Source organism: Sparus aurata, chromosome 17 (genome assembly GCF_900880675.1).
Source record: "Sparus aurata chromosome 17, fSpaAur1.1, whole genome shotgun sequence".
NCBI lineage: Eukaryota > Metazoa > Chordata > Actinopteri > Spariformes > Sparidae > Sparus > Sparus aurata.
The window spans coordinates 7,107,232-7,128,634 of NC_044203.1; the positions used below are offsets into that span (position 1 = coordinate 7,107,232).

The 21,403-nt window shown below is 39.0% G+C and overlaps 1 protein-coding gene across 17 annotated transcripts in view; it reads right to left on the reverse strand.

The window, feature by feature from the left end:
• The window catches only part of adgrb1a (adhesion G protein-coupled receptor B1a), a 191,298-nt gene that overhangs the window by 23,741 nt on the left and 146,154 nt on the right, over positions 1-21,403 (reverse strand). For 14 of the 17 annotated variants that reach the window (XM_030395292.1, XM_030395283.1, XM_030395290.1 and 11 more), the window contains 6 exons: positions 12,220-12,323; positions 9,882-9,984; positions 9,578-9,728; positions 9,420-9,489; positions 9,058-9,124; positions 6,421-6,506 (listed from right to left, as the gene is read on the reverse strand). In XM_030395292.1, the coding sequence (XP_030251152.1) occupies positions 6,421-6,506; positions 9,058-9,124; positions 9,420-9,489; positions 9,578-9,728; positions 9,882-9,984; positions 12,220-12,323 (581 nt within the window). Of the gene's footprint in view, positions 1-3,280; positions 3,362-6,420; positions 6,507-9,057; positions 9,125-9,419; positions 9,490-9,577; positions 9,729-9,881; positions 9,985-12,219; positions 12,324-21,403 lie in introns of all 17 variants that reach the window. The other 3 variants (XM_030395285.1, XM_030395284.1, XM_030395282.1) reach the window with 2 other exon arrangements.

Sequence of the window (21,403 nt, forward strand, 5' to 3'; positions counted from 1 at the left end):
CACCTTAATATGACTTAGCCAACAAGCCTGAGCAGTATCAACGTATCACATCTGCAATTTGTGTTTGCTTACCATTATACACCTGCATCGTATTTAGTATTTAATAGGGGAACTCCGCCATTTTTACACATCAGAACCTGTTTACAGGTTTAGGGGAGCACTTTCAAATATATGTGAAGAGTTTATGTTCTGCTCCCACTAGAGGGAATAAGTCATACACTTGCTCAAGTGATGTCACTTGAGTCAGTATTGGTTGGGGCTAAAGATAAAAACATAAAAATATATAAAACAGAAAACAAACTAGAATTACCACATACAGTTGTTTGTCGCCACATGCTAGTCAAATTGCTGTTCTTGACCTATGGGGTTGATTAATGACCAGAACATTTTTGTAGAACATTACGATACCACAGTGAACTTGACCTTTTGCATATAAAATGTCATAACTGATCACTGTATCCTTTTAAATATTTTTTGCATAATTTTGTCATCTTCATTATATGAATTATTAAGTGACTGCAAAACTCTGTTGTGTGAGGTTACAATGACCTTGACCTTTGACCTCTAGTTTCCAATCAGTTCATTCTGGAGTCAAAATGGATGCCTGTGTCAAATGTGAAGAAATTACCTCATGGTGTTCTTGCGATATTGCATTCACAATGGGATGAACAAATGGACAACCCAACATAGTGCCTCATACGGCTCTCACCAGCAGAGGCATGCAATCAGAAAAAAAACGAGATATGGAGTTTAAACGAGGATAGTATACCACACCTCTACTGATTACTACTAGTGTGCACATGCAACTCCAAAGTAGAGTGGCATTGAAAAAAAAAGGCAATGAAAAAATGTTACCAATTTGTTTTAAAACTGTCCAGTAATGTGACAGGAATGCAAGCTTAATCAGTGGAGAATGTGTTTAACATATACACTGGCCTATTGCCTGCATGGCAATGTAGCAAAATCATTCACCTCAGAAGGAAAAGCTCACCTGCGTAAGATAAACCTGCATGGTGACTACTGACTAGACACCATGGCTCTGGGCCCAGCCACCAGAGACTCATCTGTCATATTTCCCAGCAAGTCATGCAACTATTACCTTATTTCAGGAATCCCTATTAAAGCTGAACAACAAAGGCTTCTGAATTGTCCTCAGTTTGCCTTGGGTAACCCAATCAGTAGGTCTTTCCCCAAATGTGCCCCTTTATACAAGGCAATGGCGATCCGAGATAAGGTCAGGAGGTCGGATATCTGATAGGAGTTAAGAGCTGTTTTGTCATAAGCAAAAGAGCCAATTGAGATGTTGGGGCATGCAATCAAGATGTCTTTTTGAAGCTTCCCTGTGGAAATGTTCCAGGCAAGTCCAACTGGGAGGATACCCCCTAGGTACAGTTATCCCATGTGTTGTGTGGGTGCCTTGGGAGAAGGTCATTTGTACTCACTGCCAAGTATCAGAGAATGGTTACATTGATGGGTATACACCAAGCAATATATAAATTATGTCCGTCTGATGTCTAGCAAATTCCATCGTAGTTTTCTCATTTACACTGTATTGTAAATTGGCCAGTATTGTTCCTACTAATCCACTAGTCATTCTGTTCCAACAGTAACATGGCAACTGTAAGATATGAAAGGGAAGTTGATGAACACATCGTCCAAAACTTTTCCTTGAACAGAGACTGAGCAGACCGTGGCTGTGCTAGCTCAGATGTCTTTAAGTCAAGCCACGAGACCTAAAGACAAGAGTCAAGGAGATAGCTGACACAGTGATATAAAAACTCCAACCAGTGCAAACCTTGAATCAGAATGTGACAAAATGATCTCAACCACTTTGTGGCTTTCCAACTTCTTTCATCACATGACCAAAGTGTTAAACATCAGCCATTCCATTGCAGATACACATTTTGTTGTATATTTTATTCAAAATATTCCTTGGCATAGGATGGCAATTTTATCCCTGAGTTTTCTTGCTCACTGGCTCCTGAATGATAGATTTCACTATTTCGTAGTTATGCTGGAACAAGTTTAAACCACTTAAGATCTAAGAGGGACTTGCATGACTGGGCATCTAAAGAGTCTTCAAGTAACAAGGATTCAACACCTAATACAAACCATTTAACATTTTAAGATCTAGACCAGCACAGCCGAAAGACAGGATTCATTACTAAGTGGAAGACTAGAGTGGTGCACGACAACACTGTAGGGAACAGTTAAACACCAAGAACCCTGGACTAGAGACTGAATGAACATCAGAAACAGATGACGATCGTATGTAGTAATTGGACCTAATTTCCTAGACATACTGACGCCAATATCAAGATAAACGTCCTTGCTCAAGTCTTGAGTCAACGTGCAAAATTATTTGTTTTTACATATTACGGCTCTATTTTTTTGTGATTTTATCACTTCTTTATTCAAGTTCCATCACTCATATAACAGTTGAGATTAACACTACTTGAACTTGGGTTGTGACAAATAACTTAATGAACTGAGCTGAGGGGAAAACAGTTTCAGATAACATCATGACTGGAGGAAAGCAAATTAAATTGAAGCAGCAATCTGATCAGTCCAAATGTCCAACAATCTTTGTTTCTACAAGTAAAGGTTGGTAAATAAAAGATGACTAAAGTGGAAAAAAACTTGTGCTAGTGCTGCAGCCTACTTCTACTAGCCAGCCAATGGGAATGCAGCATGAGATGACGGACTGATCTGTGCAACACTGTACATTTATAAATAAATACCAATATTAGCTTCATTAATTACCATTCCAGCAGCACAAATTGATGACACACACACACACACACACACACACACACACACACACACACACACACACACACAGATGACTTTTTATCTTGACTTGTGTCATATCCTGCATTTCTGTAGGTGTTATCATTGTAAAGTCTACAGACTTCAGAGGCAGAATAAACACTATAAAATGCAATCCTTACAATGCTAACCTTACACACGCACACACATGCCCACAACATTCATGTAGTATAGAAAATATCAATATTCCTGCACTGCAACTAGTATGTGTTATTGTTGAGACAGTCAGTTTCTCTAAAAGAGACTCCAAAGGTATTAATGTGTTATGTACTATCCAGCTAACAGGAGGTAGCATAAACTGCAAGGTCAATAGTGAAACAGTGAGGTAAATAGGCAGGAAGTAATAATAAGCCAATCAGAGGTGCTGGCTAGAGGATTCAGCAGGTTTGGTGATGGGCAGGGCTGGTAGCCATACATTAAGAAGAAGGTGGGATGGGCAGGTATTTTTTACCCAATCACTGATGACATGGAAGGGGGCTTCTGAGACTGATGTGTTCCTGATTGGAGAGCCCTGAGTGAGAGAGAGGGGATTCTGTGCAAACGCAAACATGACATTTCAGACAGCAAAAACAAGTACAGTAGAACAGAGAGATCATTGAAGCAAACATTTTCAGAGAAAGACAGAAAATAACATTTGAATGCACCAACAATGCAAATGGAGACAAAAACAGCCTGCAGTGTAAAGGGGAGCAGGGTGCACATGAGCTCTGAGGTTAGACTGATGGCTTTTTGAATACCAATACCAAAAAGTTCAATGATATGTTTCAGCTAAAAGCAGGAAACTGACAAAGGTGAGATAATGTTATTTCCAACAACTCCAAAGCTATCATATATTCTGTTAGCATGCGAGATAGTCCTCTTCTGCCAAGAGTCCCTTGGTTTTTGCTCATATTAGAGTTAGGACAGTTCTCAAACCCCACAAGTAGGACAGAACTATTGGGATGCTGTGTGTCGCCATTTAGCTCAGTTGTTGTTACTCAAGAAACACTTCCAATGCTAAGTGCTGCAAGAATACAATATCGTATACCGTTTATTAATAAAATTTACAATGGGGCAGATATTTACATTTGACAGGAAAGTGTTCCACACTGTGGCTCCATACACTTCTCCTCTTTTTTCCTACATCAGCACCTTACTAAACTGTATACACTGGCATCTACCTTAAAGTGTAATTCAAACAAGTTTACACATAAAGTGTGTTTACAGATCTAGCCCATTCATACCACTGGGCACATGTTACCATGTAACCTTGCGTGTGCACCGCTGTTTGTTCCATGACGCTGAGAATGACGCACTGCGGTCTGCTCCCGCCAAAAATACACTTTGCATGTACCATTATATAAATTCCAGTGCTGTCCAGCAATATCACGCAGTGGCAACCAAGTTATGTGTGTATTGTGGGTAATGTAGGTGGCAGGTTTTGAAAAGGACGAATGCACCAAATAAAAAGGTGATATTTCTGGGTCTGACGTGTCACTTGTTTTTAAACTGTCTATAATGAGTCTTAAGTCATTTGAGTGCAAGCCAAACTAGTGGACTGTTTTTTAAACCTGGAGGTTATTTATCAGATTACATGCAACTTCATCTGAAACCACACAAGGCTTTATACTAGTTTTTAAAACAATTTCTACATAGTACAGTTAGTAGTAATTCTCTACAAAACCTGTAAAGACACTTTATTATATAAAACTGGTGTGTTACTCCTTATTAACCTGTTGAATGACAGCCAATGAAACAGAGTACTATACTTGTGAGTGTTGAGCCCACAAGTTTGCCATATATGTTTGTGCATTACGTCACTGCAGGTGTGTAGAAAACAATGGGCCTCATTCATGAACCGTTCTTACGAACAAATTTGTTCTTAAGTCCCACTTACGAAGATTTTACGAAGATTGTGATATTCATGAATTTTTTCTTATCTAAGATTTTTTCTTAGGCAAGAACAAATCCTACGAACACTCAGGAGTACTCTTACGCACATTTCAGTGCCGAAATGTTGGCATGGTTGTGTTTTCTTCTCTTGTGTAGTTCAATAAAATGCAATATTACAGTGATCATTCTGTCATATTTATTCATTCATTTATTTATTTCATATTTTTGGTAATTTACAAAGAATTTAAATTCTAAAATAAATTAAATGTGCCAATGATTTAAGATAAATCAAGTAAATTGGAAACATGCCATCAATTAGTAACCCCCCCACCCTATTTATACGTGGCATTTCTCCATCCAAGGCCCGCAAAACAATGGCATATATATTGCTCCTGCGGCTTTCATCAATGTAAGAACACAGCTGCGAACAATTCTGAGGCTTATGAACAAGTTGGTGAATCTGATGTAGGGTTTTCTTAAGGAACCTCTTAAGAACAACTTAAGAGAGAATCTAAGAAGATTCTTAAGAAGATATTGGTGAATGAGGCCCAATGAGTGCAGGTGTTTTGACATGCATCATAGAGACTTTTGACAGAGCTACTTTAGTAGTTTATCCTGCTCCCACTGTGTGTGTCAATGTAGACCAGCCATGTCCAAACTATTCCACAAAGGCCCAATGTGGCTGCAGGTTTTCTTTTCAATCAAGCAGCAGCACACCAGACCTGACTCATTTAATCAACTGATCTCACTCTTCGGAAAGTTGATTGGTCAAACTGTGTGCTCTTGACTGGCTGAAACAAAAACCTGCAGCCACACGGCCCTTTGTGGAATAGTTTAGACATGCCTGATCTAGACTGAATGCATTCTGGATCTATCTCTGTGTGTTCCTGTCATTATAGGCTAATAAAAATTCCCATATCTTTAAGCAGCAAACTGGTATGTCATGTTGACCTTATATTTTAATAACTCCATAATAACAAAAAAAAAACTAAAAGCAGCTTAGTAGCAAGAATTAAGATTCTAAAGAAAACAATAGTTTACTACAACTTTGTATCTCTGGCCATTGGTCCTATTGGTAACAATAACAACGTATTTACCAAAGTAAGAGCAATATCATTATCAAGTTATTTTTCAGTGGGGTCCTGCTGTTAAAGAGCCCTGCTTCCCTTTACTAGAACCAACCAAACAGGAGAAAAAAAGACAAAGATGGATTTACAGAAATTTACATCAAAAGCAACACCTGCAAACAAAGAGCAGCTGGAGGAAAATGCAACACATTTGAAACTTAAAAGAAAGCAATGAGATGAGTCATCATCTTGCTCAGTCTGTGCAGGACCAATAACCAGACAGCCTTCCCCTCATCTTTCTTATCATATCTAACATTATCCTATTCTCCACTTAGCTCTATGTCAGAAGCATTAATCATAGGCTGAACTATAGGGAAAACACATTGTCTTTGGTTATCTCAATTTTGATTATTTAATTCACTTTCTCTAGCTTGTTTATTCTCTCTTGTTTTCTTTGCTTGTCCTCCGTACCATGCTGGCGTTAAAAATTAAGCATCTACTTCAACATATTTGCCAGTCTGAAGTCTGAAATGATGGCAAAGGACAATTTTATGGCAAAGAGCCAGTACTGCACTACACCCTCCCCCAGCTGACCCATAAGGAGACTGGTTATAGGTCCCTGTGTAAAAATGATGTGTGGTATAAGGCATACCCCGCCCTCTCCTTTAGTTTCATATCAGTAATGCCGTCTTTGGACACCAGTTTGTTAAAAACGAGAATCCCAATAACCATGTTAACCTGCCAAAGAGAAGAGGCACAGGATTAAAGCAGAGCAAGACACTTTCATTACTTCACAACATGTAGCTCTACTCTGATGATGATGATGATGATCTTTATCATTCTCACACACACACACACACACACACACACACACACACACACACAAGCTATACATACTGTATGTTCTTAAAAACTGGACTATACCATATTAAATGTTAGTGACAAAAATCAGGCACCCAATGAAGCATGAGAGGTGAAAATATATGAAGGATGGACTTATAACATTAAATGCATTTCAATGTGCTAGAAAGAAATTATACATCAAACATGAGTTAGGGGAGGAGGTTATACTTGACTGTAATTCCTACAATTTTACCGCTGTGAAGATTCACAGTCTATAAAAGTATGATACAAGTATTGTACAAGCTGCTCTGATGCTGTTCAGAGTGGGCTGGGCCAATGTGTGGGTGCCAACTGGAGCAATAGCTCTTTATTGGTGAAGCATCTTGTGTAAAAAAGGACACCCAAAACAAGCTATTCACTTGTAGGTGGGAAGGCAGAAAAGAAACACTGGGAAGTGAATCACTGAAAATGTAGCTAGTGGATTTGATTAGTGAATAAAGGACACAGTGTCCACTGCTGAGTTTATGCTGTCAGCATTTATGTCTGTGATTTAGACTACCTCAGATGTAGGCTGAACATCACAGGCATTGAGGTGACGAATTACTTTTGAATTTGTCTCCATATCATTTTATGGTTAATACATGACTGCCCTTATTCTAATTTAAACAGCTACTATAAGACAGTGGACTATGCTATATTCATTTTAATAAGGCCATCTGGTAGGCTATATAACCTGTATATAACTGCTACAGGGTCCATTATCTTCTATACTAGTAGAACTTGGGAGCACATTATTAAACATATGAATGCTTACCAAGAGGACCCAAAGCACCAGTATTTTACTAGAATTAACCTAGGTTTCTTATAGCTCAAATGGTCATTTTAAACAGTGATAAAAGTGACTAGAATTATGCTATTTTATGCTCTAATATATGATTTTAACAAACAGGAAGCTAGGTTTTTTTTGTGGCGATGGTTTAGAAGATTGCATTTTGACCTCTGTTTTTTAAACCAAAAAAAACAGGGAGCTTACATTACCTTTTATTTGCAAATGTAATCGTTATTGCGGATGTTACAAAATAACACTGTGCACTTATTTACACAGCTAAAGCTAACCCATTTTGATAGACATATTTTTAGCTAAGCAGATTTCCAAAAAGGCAATGTGACATAGAAATACTAGTGCATAATAATGTATAAATACCTAAATAATATAGAGTTAGGAAATGTTGGGAGGGACAGAGGATGCAGAGAAGGAAAAAAGCACCAGCAGGGGGTGAAAAGAGGAAGGAAAGGATGAGAGGAAGAGGAATAAACTAAGGAAAAACTAAGCAGGGGAGGAAAAGCGATGGTCAATAAGAAAAGGGAGGAAAGTGGAGGGGGAAAGAGTAGAAGAATAAGGAAATGGAATAAAGAAAAGTAAAAAAATAAAAAAGATGAGTGGAACAAGGATGAAGCAAGCAAGGAAATGAGGACATAAGGAAGGGAAGGTGAATGCGCGAAAAAGAAGAAAAAGGTTAGGAATTAAAAGGAAAGGGAAATAAGAAATGGCAGGAAGGAAAGGTAAAAAGGAAAGGGTTAAAAAGAGAAGAGAAAAACTAAGCATCTAAACGTGTGAGCACGTAAGAAAAGAAAGAAGTAAGGAGGAAATGAGGAAGTAAAAAAACTGAAACAAAAAAGAAGGCAGGAGGAAGCGAGCAAAGAAAGGTAGAGGTGGGTAAAGGAAAAGTTATAGTCAGAAAGGAAACATGGAAAGGAAGAGGCATGGAAGTAAAGCATAGGAGTATAGGAGTAATATAGGAGTAATGTGGAGTAACAGAGCAAGCAAAAAAAGAGAGAGAAGGGTGGGGAAGGGAAAGAGGGGCTAAACAATATAAAAAGAAGTCTCAGTAAGAGAAATTAGGACGTTAACAAGGAAAAGAGGAGACATGGGCTATTAACTATTCTGTGGTCTACTATTCTTATAACCTGATATATAATGATATAACACCATACCAACCCACAATTCTATTATAAGTATATAACTGATAGATACAATAATGTGTAAGTATAAAATTGATCTGTGACCACCACAGCTTTCACCATCATTTGTTATCAATTTAGATCTATGAATTTCATTCACAATTGCTGATGATGATATTTAGTTTCCCAGTCTACTATTGAGTTTTTTCATTATTGTGTTTTTTTATGGAAAAAACAGTTTAACATAATTACTATTGAGATTGTTAAGAATGTTCCCATTATGAATCCCTGCATGGTTTACACAGACTATATAGTACACTTTTTTTTAAAGTTAGTAACTGTGTGGAGACTGTTACATGATGGGAGCTATTGGTGACATTCTATATAAGTGTATATATATGACTTCTACATTTGAGTTAGTAGACAAAGGTTTCAAAGTTGAAACAAACCAGCACACACAGATTGAGGAGGAAAGAGGAAATACCAAAACAACAGCTGCAGCAGGTCCAACAAATGCATAAAGAAGACCTCCTTCCAGAGACAGCCAGCAGCTACAAGAGGGAAGCATGAAAATACAGATGTAGGAAGATATGATTAGGAGAGATGGATATGATGGAGGAATGATGTAGGGAAGAGGAGGAAACATGAACGATTGTAAAGAGGAGTGACAGAAGGAGGTGAAAGGTGGAGGAGCAGATGCACGACCAGGGTGAGGATGGTAAAAGATGAATGAGACAGAAAAAGACAGAGATTAATTATGCTGCAGACATGAACCCCCAACCCTGCATAAATGCTTAAAGAGGTGGAGGTATTTGCAATAGTTAATCTATAGGAAAGCATGCTTACTAGCTTGGTGTTCCATATCCCTTTGCCTTGGTAAATCCCACTGAGATTGCCACAACTAGTGCAGGGAGACCTGGGAGGGAAATAAAAATGGATGTTAACACAGGAGTAATGAAGAGACCAAGATGGATGACATGATGGACAGCAGACAGAAGGCCCACCCCAGCCAAGACACAGGAAACGCTTGCGTATAATGCGATTTCTGAGGCGGCCCGTCACTGCCATGTATGACTGCCATGCCTCCGTAAGAACCCAGCAGAACGAGGACAGGAAGAAGAAATGAAGAAATGCAGCAATCAGGGTGCATAAGACCTAAAACAGCAGGAATTGACAGGGAGAAGACAGACAACACAATTAACCAGGAGCTTTTTAATAAATCAGGCAAACTGCATCACTATGACTGTATGTCATAAAGTAAAGGCTAATATAGGTAAAACAATACATTTGTATTTGAATTAGCCCTACCTTATTTCGTGTCTGCGTCTGTCCAATAAGAATAAGGGCATTGGAGGAGATGATGGAGAGGCAGAAGTTAATGAGGATGACTGAGCGCTCTGACCGAATGTATCTGCAGGAGAAAGACAGAAAACAGATTAAGCACAAACGTGTGGTTTACAATAGAGATATACAAATACCATTTTAATACCTAATATAGTGTATCAACCGATATCTGATGGCAGTGCATTCAAATAAGAAAAATTCAAGAAATGTGTAGTGTAGTGTATAGGATGCTACTGGGAAGTAGCAGGGTCCCATTTCTGATAAATGATTACTGTAGTATCAGATCGGTTTATAGTCTTGCGCATTGGCCAATCCCCAATTCAGCATTTTAGGCAGTATCCAGGGCATTTCTTATCGATACCGAAAGAACAGTAGATTCATTACACTCAGCTGATGACAATTTGATAATAGTAAACCAGGCAATTTGTGTTTGATATAGTTGACCAGGTCATCCTCTTTACAGCCACAGGCTGTATATGGCTTAACCTTACCCTTGTTGCACGCTACTATAATAGCTTCAGGCAACATTCCCATGCAGCATGGATCACATCTTTATAATCAAGAAGGGCCAGCTGTGAACCTCACACTTGGGGTCCCCAGGACGGCTAGCCATGCATTTTTTTTTATTTTTTTTTTTTATTTAGCCATCATGGATAATGGTCACATGAGGAGGTTTTAGTCACCAAACCTAAGGAAGTAGTTTTAGTCTCTAAATCAAAGCAAACTGTTTTAGTGTGAAAACACAACTACCTGCAACCATTTCACAATCTCAACCGTAGGAAGAAGAGGGTCCAGTACAACTCCAGCCATTGGTACTCTTCAACAGTTATATATATTGTTTTGACATCACTGGCAATCTATTCTACATCGTTGTTCAGGAGATGGAGAGGGTGGGCTATTGGCAGCGCCCTTGACACTAAACCTCCAAATCACTCTCGATTTCTGTTACTCATATAAAATCATGGTAAACAGATCATAATATATCCTCCAGAATCAGACTGAAAATAAACATCTTGTTAGTGTCAGTGGTCAGTTTCAATGAACTACGTGTCTCGAAAGTCAGACTGCTTGAAAATGTGTACACAAAATATAGAAATAAAAGAAATGAACAAAAACAACATATTAACCATTCTTTTTTTGACATCTTTCCTAATTGAAACCATCAGGATAAAACAGACCGAAAACATAACGGTACAGTTAGTACAACAAAAATATCACTATTAGTGTTACCAATAGGGCTGATCAGCATGTTAGCTGACTAATGTTTAACATTAGCATTAAATTTGATGCAACTGGGTAATGTTAAAATGTTATATTTTATCTTAAGATAAAGACATATCTCTCCAGTTCTTACGTTCAAGTCATCCATGCTTTTTACAATTTGTGTGGCCATTGTTCTCATGGATATAGCAAGGTAACTAACAGGCTATACTGGAACCTGATGTTCCCACTCTTAAGTCCAACACACATTTTGTGCATTGTAGATCGTCCGGCAATCTAATTTGTATCATTTGATGCTGAAGAACACACTGAACATGTTGTACAGCCAGAAGTAGAAGCCAGGACAGTTCGTTCCTCAGAGCAAACGTCTGATGAGATGACATCAATTAACCCCCATTGACGAGCATCAAGCTATAGCCAACAAAGGGTGCCATCATTGTCAATGGGCACAACATAAGGCCGATTTATTTGGATGAAAAAACAGGAAACGCAAGTGATTCTGAGGCCTGGAACCAGAGTAATTTAAATGCACTATCAATTTAAGAAATATTTCTGCACCCAATATTGTCTCAGCAGCCTATTGAGTTTAGCGCATGCATCAGGCTATTCAGCCATTCTGTTTTAAATATACATGAAGTTGTAGTTCCTTTGAATAAGTGGTGACCCACTGTTGGAGCACTCACAACTTTCATTAACTTTTTTTTTTTACCTTTCTATTGCAGCATGGCATTGTATTGCAGAAAAAGAGAACAAGGAATAATCTACTGACTTTCAAGAGGGTAACTATTTAAACAGCACCAAACTGAGCACTTCCTAATTCCCACACATGAATGCTGAAGTTCTATTTAAGAGAGGGAGAGTCACAGAGAGAAACAAAGTTATACATGAAATGATAGTCGAATTATCCGCGTTTTTATAGAAAAACTTCTCTTCTAGCACAACCGTGCAGAGTAATATCACTCTTTGTCTCTAGCCTAGTGTGTCAGGTTAACTGGCAGATGTATATCAAAGTGTTCATGGTATAATCTTGCACCTGTTGAACCCTTGCCTTAACCACAGCCCACAACATGATTCATCTCACCTCCAGACAGAGACATAGATGATGATGAGTAGCAACAATGTCAGTGAAGATACTCCACAGCCCACAATCAGCGTCACAGATGGGAGCTGTGTCTTATCCATGTTCTGAAAAAAAATAAGAAACAGAACACAGAATGTTAAAAAAACGGTTGCCGTCATGTCTCCGATTCTTAATCATGATGCAGGCATGATTCACTTCTGTCAACATGTCATGTTTCTATGGGCCTAGAAATTTCAACATTATCAACAGCATGATGAATGGAAATACTGTGGTAAAAAAGCTAAAAATCATCACTGTAAACATGACCCTGCCAACCTTTGGCAGGGTCATGAAGATCTGTGGTGTGTACAGACTTTGACAGGAGCTGTCAGTAGATGAATACAAAAGCAGAGAAATCCCCTGTTGGCTTGATTTGCTGAGAACTCACCTCCTAACTGGGTCATTCATGGTTCAAATGCAGTGGACTACATTTCCCTTACAATCACTTCAGTCTCCCTGGCACTCCTCAGTAAGCAAAAGCTCTCACACTGCAACACTGTTGCACAAGTTCAAAAGCACTGGTTTGCTGTTCAATTTAAAAACTGTTTGTGGGAGCCTACAGTGCAGATGAGATGTATATCTGTTTGTATCTAAATATATCTTAATTGGATCCAGAAAAACCCATGCATTGAATAGTGTGATGGCATTTGTCAAAAAATCCAGCCTTGGAAGAAAGTATTATTTTCAAGAGTATGATTTGTGGTTCATTTCATATGTTTAGGATGAATTCAATCTTAACCGTAAACCATACACTATTGCAGGTAAAACACTGGGAGTCCATGAGTTGAGGGGTCACAATTAGGTATGATGTGTCTGTATGTGAACAGGACATAGCGAACAAATATTGTGTACATGTTTAGATAGCAGAAACAAAATAGAAAAAATAAAACAACAGCAAAAAAAAACAGACTTTAGAAAGGTGCAATGATGAGTTTTATGAAAATTGAACTAAGTTATGATGATAGCACTACCTGTGCTGCCACTGAGCAAAGCTTTAATTTCTTTTTTGTCTGTGCTCATACAGTAACCAATGCCTAACTCGATGAAATGGCACAGTTTTCAACTTCTAACTTTGCAAAATATACTGATTGGGATATTGCACAGAGTTATAGATGCTAGTGGAACAGAGACTTGAGCTTCAGCTCTACATTCTCCAGACTGACTCAGCTAGTGAACAAAAAAAAACAAAAAACATTTTAAAATCTAAACAACATTTTTTAGAACATATAACATTAGACTTATTAACCCTCTGGAAAAACAGCAGTTAGTTACATCAGACAGGCATTTAACCACCTCCGAGTGCCTATTTCTTGAGATGACACTCAAAACCCTAAACCCTAATACAACCCAATCATCCAGACTACACCTGCAGGTGGTATGGACTGCATTGTGACCAGATCACAGCCAGGAGTAAATGGCATTGGTGCAGGCTACATTAATAATAGCAAAACCTGCCAAACAATTTGAAAGGCACCTCTAACTTCACCTCTTATTTTTATCTTCATTTTGCTAAAGGTAGTAGCTTCAAGTGGTGGCTATTATACTACTATATCATACTCTTTTTAAAATGACATACATACAAATATTCATAGATTTTACAAAAGCAAGAATTATTAGCAAATAATAGTATAATTTCTTAGGAGGCATTATGTCATCTGAGTACAATGTGTCAATATCCGTAATAGTGATTGATTCAAATTTATATAAAAAAAAATTGTTCTGTAAGTAGTACTCTTACTCTTGTGATCAAAAACTTTGATCTGAAGCTTAATTCTGTTCTCTAAATAGTTTTCTGATAAATAAGAAATAAAGTGACTTCTGATCAACCCATATCAATTTCCGGCTTTAATTAACAACTCCTCGATTAAGCATCACCCACTTGTGGATCAAATCTTGCCCAATCTGAGTACAGCTGTGGATACAGATACAATGGTTAGTTGAACAGTACAGTGGTGTACTTGCTCATCTCTCTATAAAAGCAAGGAATCTCTGTCTGTCTGTGTGTGTGTGTATCTGTGCCTCAAATATCTCTGCGGATCAGGATCAGACTGACCTGAGACTTACAAGATGGCTGCTGCGTGGTTCAAGGGTGTGCGACTTCGCATTTGTTTGGACTGCATTGACACCGTTAATAAATTATTTCATAAATGCTTTACAAATTTGTGAGCATTGTCCACCGGAGCCACCACAGTCACGTGCGCACCAGAGCCAATCACTGCAGAGCCCACCGCGACCCCCCACCTTAAGAAACAAGCAGAGTTATACCTGCAGCGACGCAAGCTGGACCGGGATTTTGCCGGCGGTTCGGTCCCGTTCTGTTCGTTGCATCTAAACTGACTGTTGTGGATTAATGAGACTAAAAGAGACCGGCCCGAGTCTGTTCGGGCCTGAGGAGATCCGGAGAGGCGCGTACAACAAAGTGGAATCGGAATCTGTGGATGTTCGTGTGTAGCTAGCAACTAGCTGCTAACCCATCTACACGGCCCACCCCCCGAGGCGACAGACCGAACGCACCGGCACATCCAAAACCGGACTTAGGGTAAATAATGTCCGCCACGCTTTTTCGCGAACATTGCGATCACGTTTGCTTTGTGTGTGGTGCAGGAAGAAACGGTAAAAATGGGCTTTTGTCACGAAAGTGTCCAAGCAGCAAGTTTGGTTGTTGAGGAACAGGAAGTTGTGGGAGGGACGTAGGCGGATGATTGACAGGCAACGACGGAGTTTGGAGTGTGTAGTTAGTGTGTTATGTAGTGTTTGGTGTAGTGTGTTTAGTGTGTAGTGGAGTCGGTTTTTTGTTTAATGAGTCAAAACAATGAGAAGATGCTGAATGTGGAGCAGGCAGTGCAGCTCTTCATTCAGCTGGAAGGAGCTCAGGCAGACCTGAGCATTGCCTGCATTTAAATGTAAATAGTTACATATAACTTCATACATTTTTAAAATGTATGCACATATTTAGCAAACAACAATTTATATTTGCATTATAAGTAATAAAAAATGTTTTTTTAAACATATTTGTGGTTTTCACAGTAAAAAAATTTAACTTTTTCCTACTCGGATTTTGTTTTTTTTTGTGATTTTAGGTCCATTGTGTTAATACAGTATGTCAAAACAAAAAAAATAACTGTACAGTCACACATGTGAGGTTGTGCTGAAAATAATGACACCAAGTAAATAGTTTTTAGGGTGAAATATAATGGCAAAATCAAAAATAGTCAAAAACGGCCAATTATACCCTGGAATATCGGATTTCACAACAAACCTAAATATCCCTGATGTCACACCTTCAAACACAGCCTCATTTGGCCATCCATGAAAAAGCTTCTTAACCTCCCACTTTTCTATAGGAACACATATTTCCTATGGGCAATGCACTAGTCTTTACAAAGCACCATGTTGAAAAATCAGTGCCGCACTGTTCTCTCTGGCACAAAGCTTATAATGTGCTGCATCTCTGACCACAGCTAACAGCACTGATGGGTGTGGTTGTATGTGGTCAGAAGTGTGCTCTGTGGTGTCTGTAACCACATCCAGCAGTGAAACACCTGGATAATAAGACAGTTAGAAATTGGCCATATGGCAGTTCAACTTGAGAGACTGACAATTTGATTTAAAGATTGGAGTCCGTGAGTTTAAGCTGGCATGTTTATTGTGGTGAGTGGAGTTGTAAAGGTTAGAGGGATGACTTCACACACCCTGACACACACCAGAGGAAGCCCGGCACCGCCTTAGGGAGCTGTGAACTCAACTAACAGAATATCACTGGTACCGCTTTCAGTGAGAGGCTTTTTTACCCTGACAAGAATCAAACAATGTATGGTAGGCTGTGTGCCCACACATACACAATGTACATGCAGGTATCTGGTATCTACAGCTGGAGACAAGTCAGCAGCCTGGGTGCTTTTTGGGCCTCGGTTGCAGAGCAAGGTGACTTCAAGGTGATTCATGAATAAACCAAAATACTACATATCAGCAGAAAACACACACACACACATACACACCTAGTGATGCATGCTTTCACATAACAAATATAAGACTGCATTCTGTCTGTTCAATCTTAAAATCTGACAGCTCAACACCATCCCCATGCCACAGCAGACATTGTCTTGGTTGCCATGGCTATGCTGTAACATGGCAGTGGCAGCAGCTGCAGCAGGACTCATGGGTGTTGTGTAAGGCTATGTGTATATGAGTGTAATGAGCTGTGATATTTCACTTTAAACACTGATCTACACTGAAATATAGGCACAATCAAAAAGGGGTCTTCTACTTCTAAACTAATTGTTTTCTTTACAAGAAGTAACTTCAGTCGACCAAACTAACTTAAAAAAGTCCATTTATTTATGTAGCCCTTTATCTTAATAAAACCTTTAAAAGCTGTGCAAAGAAAATAAGACAAATCCTTAGAATTAATAAACAAACAATCATAAGAAAAAAAAGTAATGTAATCTGAAAAACTAAAAAGCACAGGGAAATGCCAAGTATCTCATCTTCCAAAGACTATCTGGCATTGCTCACCCTTTAATGTCTGTTTTCGGCAGTGCTTGAGCTATAGTAACACGACCACTTCACACCGTCACATCAACATGTTAATTTTTCCAAACATCATTTAACTACCTAGGACACTTTGGGTCCCAGTATGGTGTTGAAACAGACACGTAGAAAGTTGAGGCCTTAAAAACCTGGCCAAGCCCAAGAAACCTCAAAGAGCTGCGTTCATTCTTGGGGTTTGCTGGTTATTACAGGCCATTCATCCAAGATTACTCCAAGATAGTGAAGCCACTGAACGACCTCACTGCAGGTTACACACCACTTAGAAAGAGCAGTGGTTCAAAAGAGGACAGCAGTCAGTACTTCAAGCCAAAAGAGCCTTTTGGAGGAAGGTGGACAGACAGCTGTCAGCAAGCTTTTGAAACAATCACTGACTGGCTCACTACAGCCCCAGAGTTTTGCCAACCCAAAGCTCCTGTATGTATTGCATACTGACGCAAGTACAACTGGACTGGAAACTGCACTCTATTAAGAGAAGGAAGGAAAGATGTGTGCTATTGCATTTGCCAACCGTGGATTGTCCAAGAGTGAATCTCGCTATCCAGCTCACAAACTTGAGTTTCTGGCACTCAAGTCGGCAGTAACTGAGAGGTTTTGTGACTATTTGTATTGAGACTCCTTACAGCAGTTACCTAAAGTAAAAAGTAAAAAACTATATACATATAATGAATGCTGTACACATCACATGTATAAATAGGACATTGTTCAAAGCATCTTTTCTTTTTCCTATTTAATTGATATATTGTGATGACATGTGTTTGAGTGTTTGTTATCATTACATCCCTAATAAGTATCAATATTTCTATTTCCATCATTAGTCTTTTCTATCATTCTAGCACTGTTCTGCCCTTGCAACAGTAAATACATGATGACTTCCACCTGCACATGTTTACTTAGTTGTATAGTATAATACATATTTGCTATTACAATAATGTTGTACAATAATGTTGAGTCCCTGGGACTGACAGTTGGTCATTTGAGTTGGTCCTGTGGTAATTCAGTTGGTCCCCAATAAAATGTGTTAAATTTGTCAAATTGTAGTGTTAAACTTGTTTCTGGTGTTGTACGGTTGTATTCATGTATGCTGAAAATGTATCTGAAAATTAAACAAAATAAAACAAATGAAATACCAAATCTGAAAACAAAACACTGGCACATCTACAGCTGCCCCCCAAAAGTGGATGAGACAGTAATCTAGAGACAGATTTTGTCAGTCTGAGTAGATTGAAGAAACAGAAAAAAACATGGCAGCCTACACAAGTGCACAGGGAAACATTTCAATCAGGAATTTTAAATCAGGAGAACCATATACATACTTTTATATAAGCTGCTGCATTAATTTAAAAAATCCAACTGACCATATTTAATGGTGGTGAGTTGATGAGAGAAGCTGCAATTTAAGCACACAGAATCCTAATTTGGCTTAGGGCACCACAATGTGTAGCACTGGCCCTGCTCTGCAATGCTGTCAGCAGCCCAACAGAAGAGATGTTCTGTGGTGAGCTGGGATTTTATAACTGAACTATGAGCAGGACGCACACTTTGACTTTCTCTGACTGTGTGAAAAACTGTTTTCACATCACGGTCGACGTATAAAAGGCATTAGAGCAGTCTGCAGTTAAAACATACAGATGTCAGCTGATAAAGACGTTTATTGTGGCGCAAAACAGAAAAAAAGGGAAAATAGCTGCTAAAATCCAGATTCACTTCAACATTCAAAATGTTGGTTTATTTCAATGGTTCATCATGGCGCCTCTCCTGAATGGTAAAGCATCATCATTGCAAGAGAACACAGAATCAATCAGAGCGGATTATTCTCGATAGTGACCCAGTTAGTTTGTTTACCAATACTAAAGTCTGTTGCTTTGATTGTTGAAATGTGTGTGTCAAGGATTGGTCTTTTTCTGCATTGATGCCGACAGTGATAATGCTAGTACATTGATGTTGAGCAGGTGTAATGTTTACCATGTTCACCATCTTAATACAGTGTGTGGGCATGCTACCATTTGCTAATTAGCACTAAAATGTACATCTGAGGCTAATGGGAATGTCAATGGTTTTGCAGTTATTTGGTCATTAATCAAAGTATTGGACAAATTACATTTCTAACCTTATGATGACAGTGGAGGAAAGGTCAGCAGTCCACACCTTAACACCGGTGTGTAGTGACCAGTGAAAAGAGTTCGAGTGAAGTGAGGGTGCAATTTACTGAAATAAGCTTTGTGGTCGGTGGGGGGTGGAGGGTGGTTGGACATGAGGGGACCACAGGACATGAGGGAGTTTCACCCCCCACACTGTCGTTCTAGCAGGAGATAATTGGCTGAGTTTATAGCCTGTCTTGTCTCCAGGTCTGATATGTGTGCCGGGGCCAAGTTAATTAAATCCCTCTGATTAATCTGCACTGCAGTGAGTTCCTCCTCTAAAAGCAAAAGGGGGAGAAAATGATTACGAGTGCAGTGGAATGGCAAGGCGTCTGCTGAGACAGACAAACTTTCACTTCCTCCTCAGCCAATGACAGAGCTTGGCTGCATGTCTCACACAGCGCCAGAACAAGAGCACTACCATCCAAAACAAAGTGACCAGACTGCATTATTCCACATGACCAAAGACAGAGACGCTCCAGCTACCATCACTGAGGAAGACCACAGGATACCATTCCTCCAGAAATGTATCAGACGAAGCTGTTGCTGATATTGAAAGTAAGCAACTATGATGCTTTAAACAGGGTTGCACTGGTATCAATTACACATAATTGATATTAAAATGGACAGGCTGGATGATATACAAGGTTTTTATCTATTTACAATAATAATATAATATCTATTTATAATAATTATATTTATATAATATAATAATTGATTTACTCAACAAGCTAGTTTATCAAACAGGGCTACTCAGAATGAGCCATATTTGAAGTTAAGCCCACAACTGCAAGAGTAAGTACAAAAACAAAAACATTTCTGCATTCTTGAGAGGTGTCAAATTGTGAATTCTTTTAAGTCAGAATTTTATTTTTTTTTAAATCCGGATGCAATAGTCTATCAATAGCATATGTAAATTAAAATCAAACATAATTTTGGATTTTATGTTGAACTGTCCTTTACATCTCAAACTCTGTTTTAAAAAGATTGGGGTATTTGACAGCTATCCTGGTGGCTTTCTGTAGGTGTAGGTTAGCCAAGTTATACAAATATTCAACAAAAATGAGGATTGAACAGTGAGACCTCAGTCTGTCCTGTTTTCGTATTAACTAGTGCATTGCCCGTAGGAAGTATATATTCCTATAGAAAAGTGTGAGGTTAAGTAGCTTTTTCATGGATGGCCAAATGAGGCTGTGTTTGAAGGTGGGACATCAGGGATATAATTGGCCGTTTTTGACTACTTTGGATTTTACCATTATATTTCACCGTAAAAACTATTTACCTTGCCTTGTTTGGTGTCATTATTTTCAGCACAACCTCACATGTGTGACTATACAGTTATTATTTCATTTTGACATACTGTAGTAACACAATTTTAGGTACTAAAATCACAAAAAACATAAAATCCGAGTAGGAAAAAAAGAGTTTTTACTCACAAACGAACCATTTTCATTACTTATAATGCAAATATAAATTGTTGTTTGCTAAATTTGTGCATGAGTTTTTAAAATTTACAAAGTTATATGTAACTACTTACATTTAAATGCAGGCAATGCCCCAGGCTCAGGCATGAAGATCTGCACTGCCTGCTCAACATTCATTGTTTTGACTCACAACACAAAAAAACAACTACACTACACACTAAACACACTGCACCAAACACTGCCGTTTTTACCGTTTTTTCCTGCACCAGACACAAAGCAAACGTGACGGCAATGTTCGCGAAAAAGCGCGGCGGGCCGACTCAGGAGGTGGGCTGTGGGGTTGGGCTAGCAGCTAGCTACACACGAACATCCACAGATTCTGATTCCAGCTTCTTGTCCTCGCGTATCCGAATCTCCTCAGACCGGAACAGACTCGGTCCGGACTCGTTCAGTCTCATTAATCCACAACAGTCAGTTTAGACGCACAGAACGGGACCGAACCGCCGGCAAAATCCCAATCCAGCTCGCGCCTTTGCAGGTATAAATCTGCTTGTTTCTTAAGGTGTGTCGTGGAGTCGGGCTCTGCAGTGATTGGCTCTGGTGGATGGAATTTATGAAGCATTTATTAAATAATGTATTAACGGTATCATTGCAGTCCAAACAAATGCGACGTCGCACACCCTTAAACCAAGCAGCAGCCATGTTGTAAGTCTCAGGTCAGTCTGATCCTGATCCGCAGAGATATTTGAGGCACACACACAGACAGACACACAGACAGACAGAGATTCCTTGCTTTTATAGAGAAATTCATCTTACATTGTGACTAAGTGGCAAAGGGGGCTTGTTGCTACACATACACCCCCTAACAGCACATTCAAATCTAAGAAGAGGCTTACTTAGGCTTACAACATCCAACATGATACAAGCATAAGCACGCTCATTCATCCTCTTCTCTCTCAACACACACTGGTCTAGCAGTGGCAGTAAACTGGGCTCAGGTTTGGGGCTGTTGCCATAGACTGCAGAGCATTT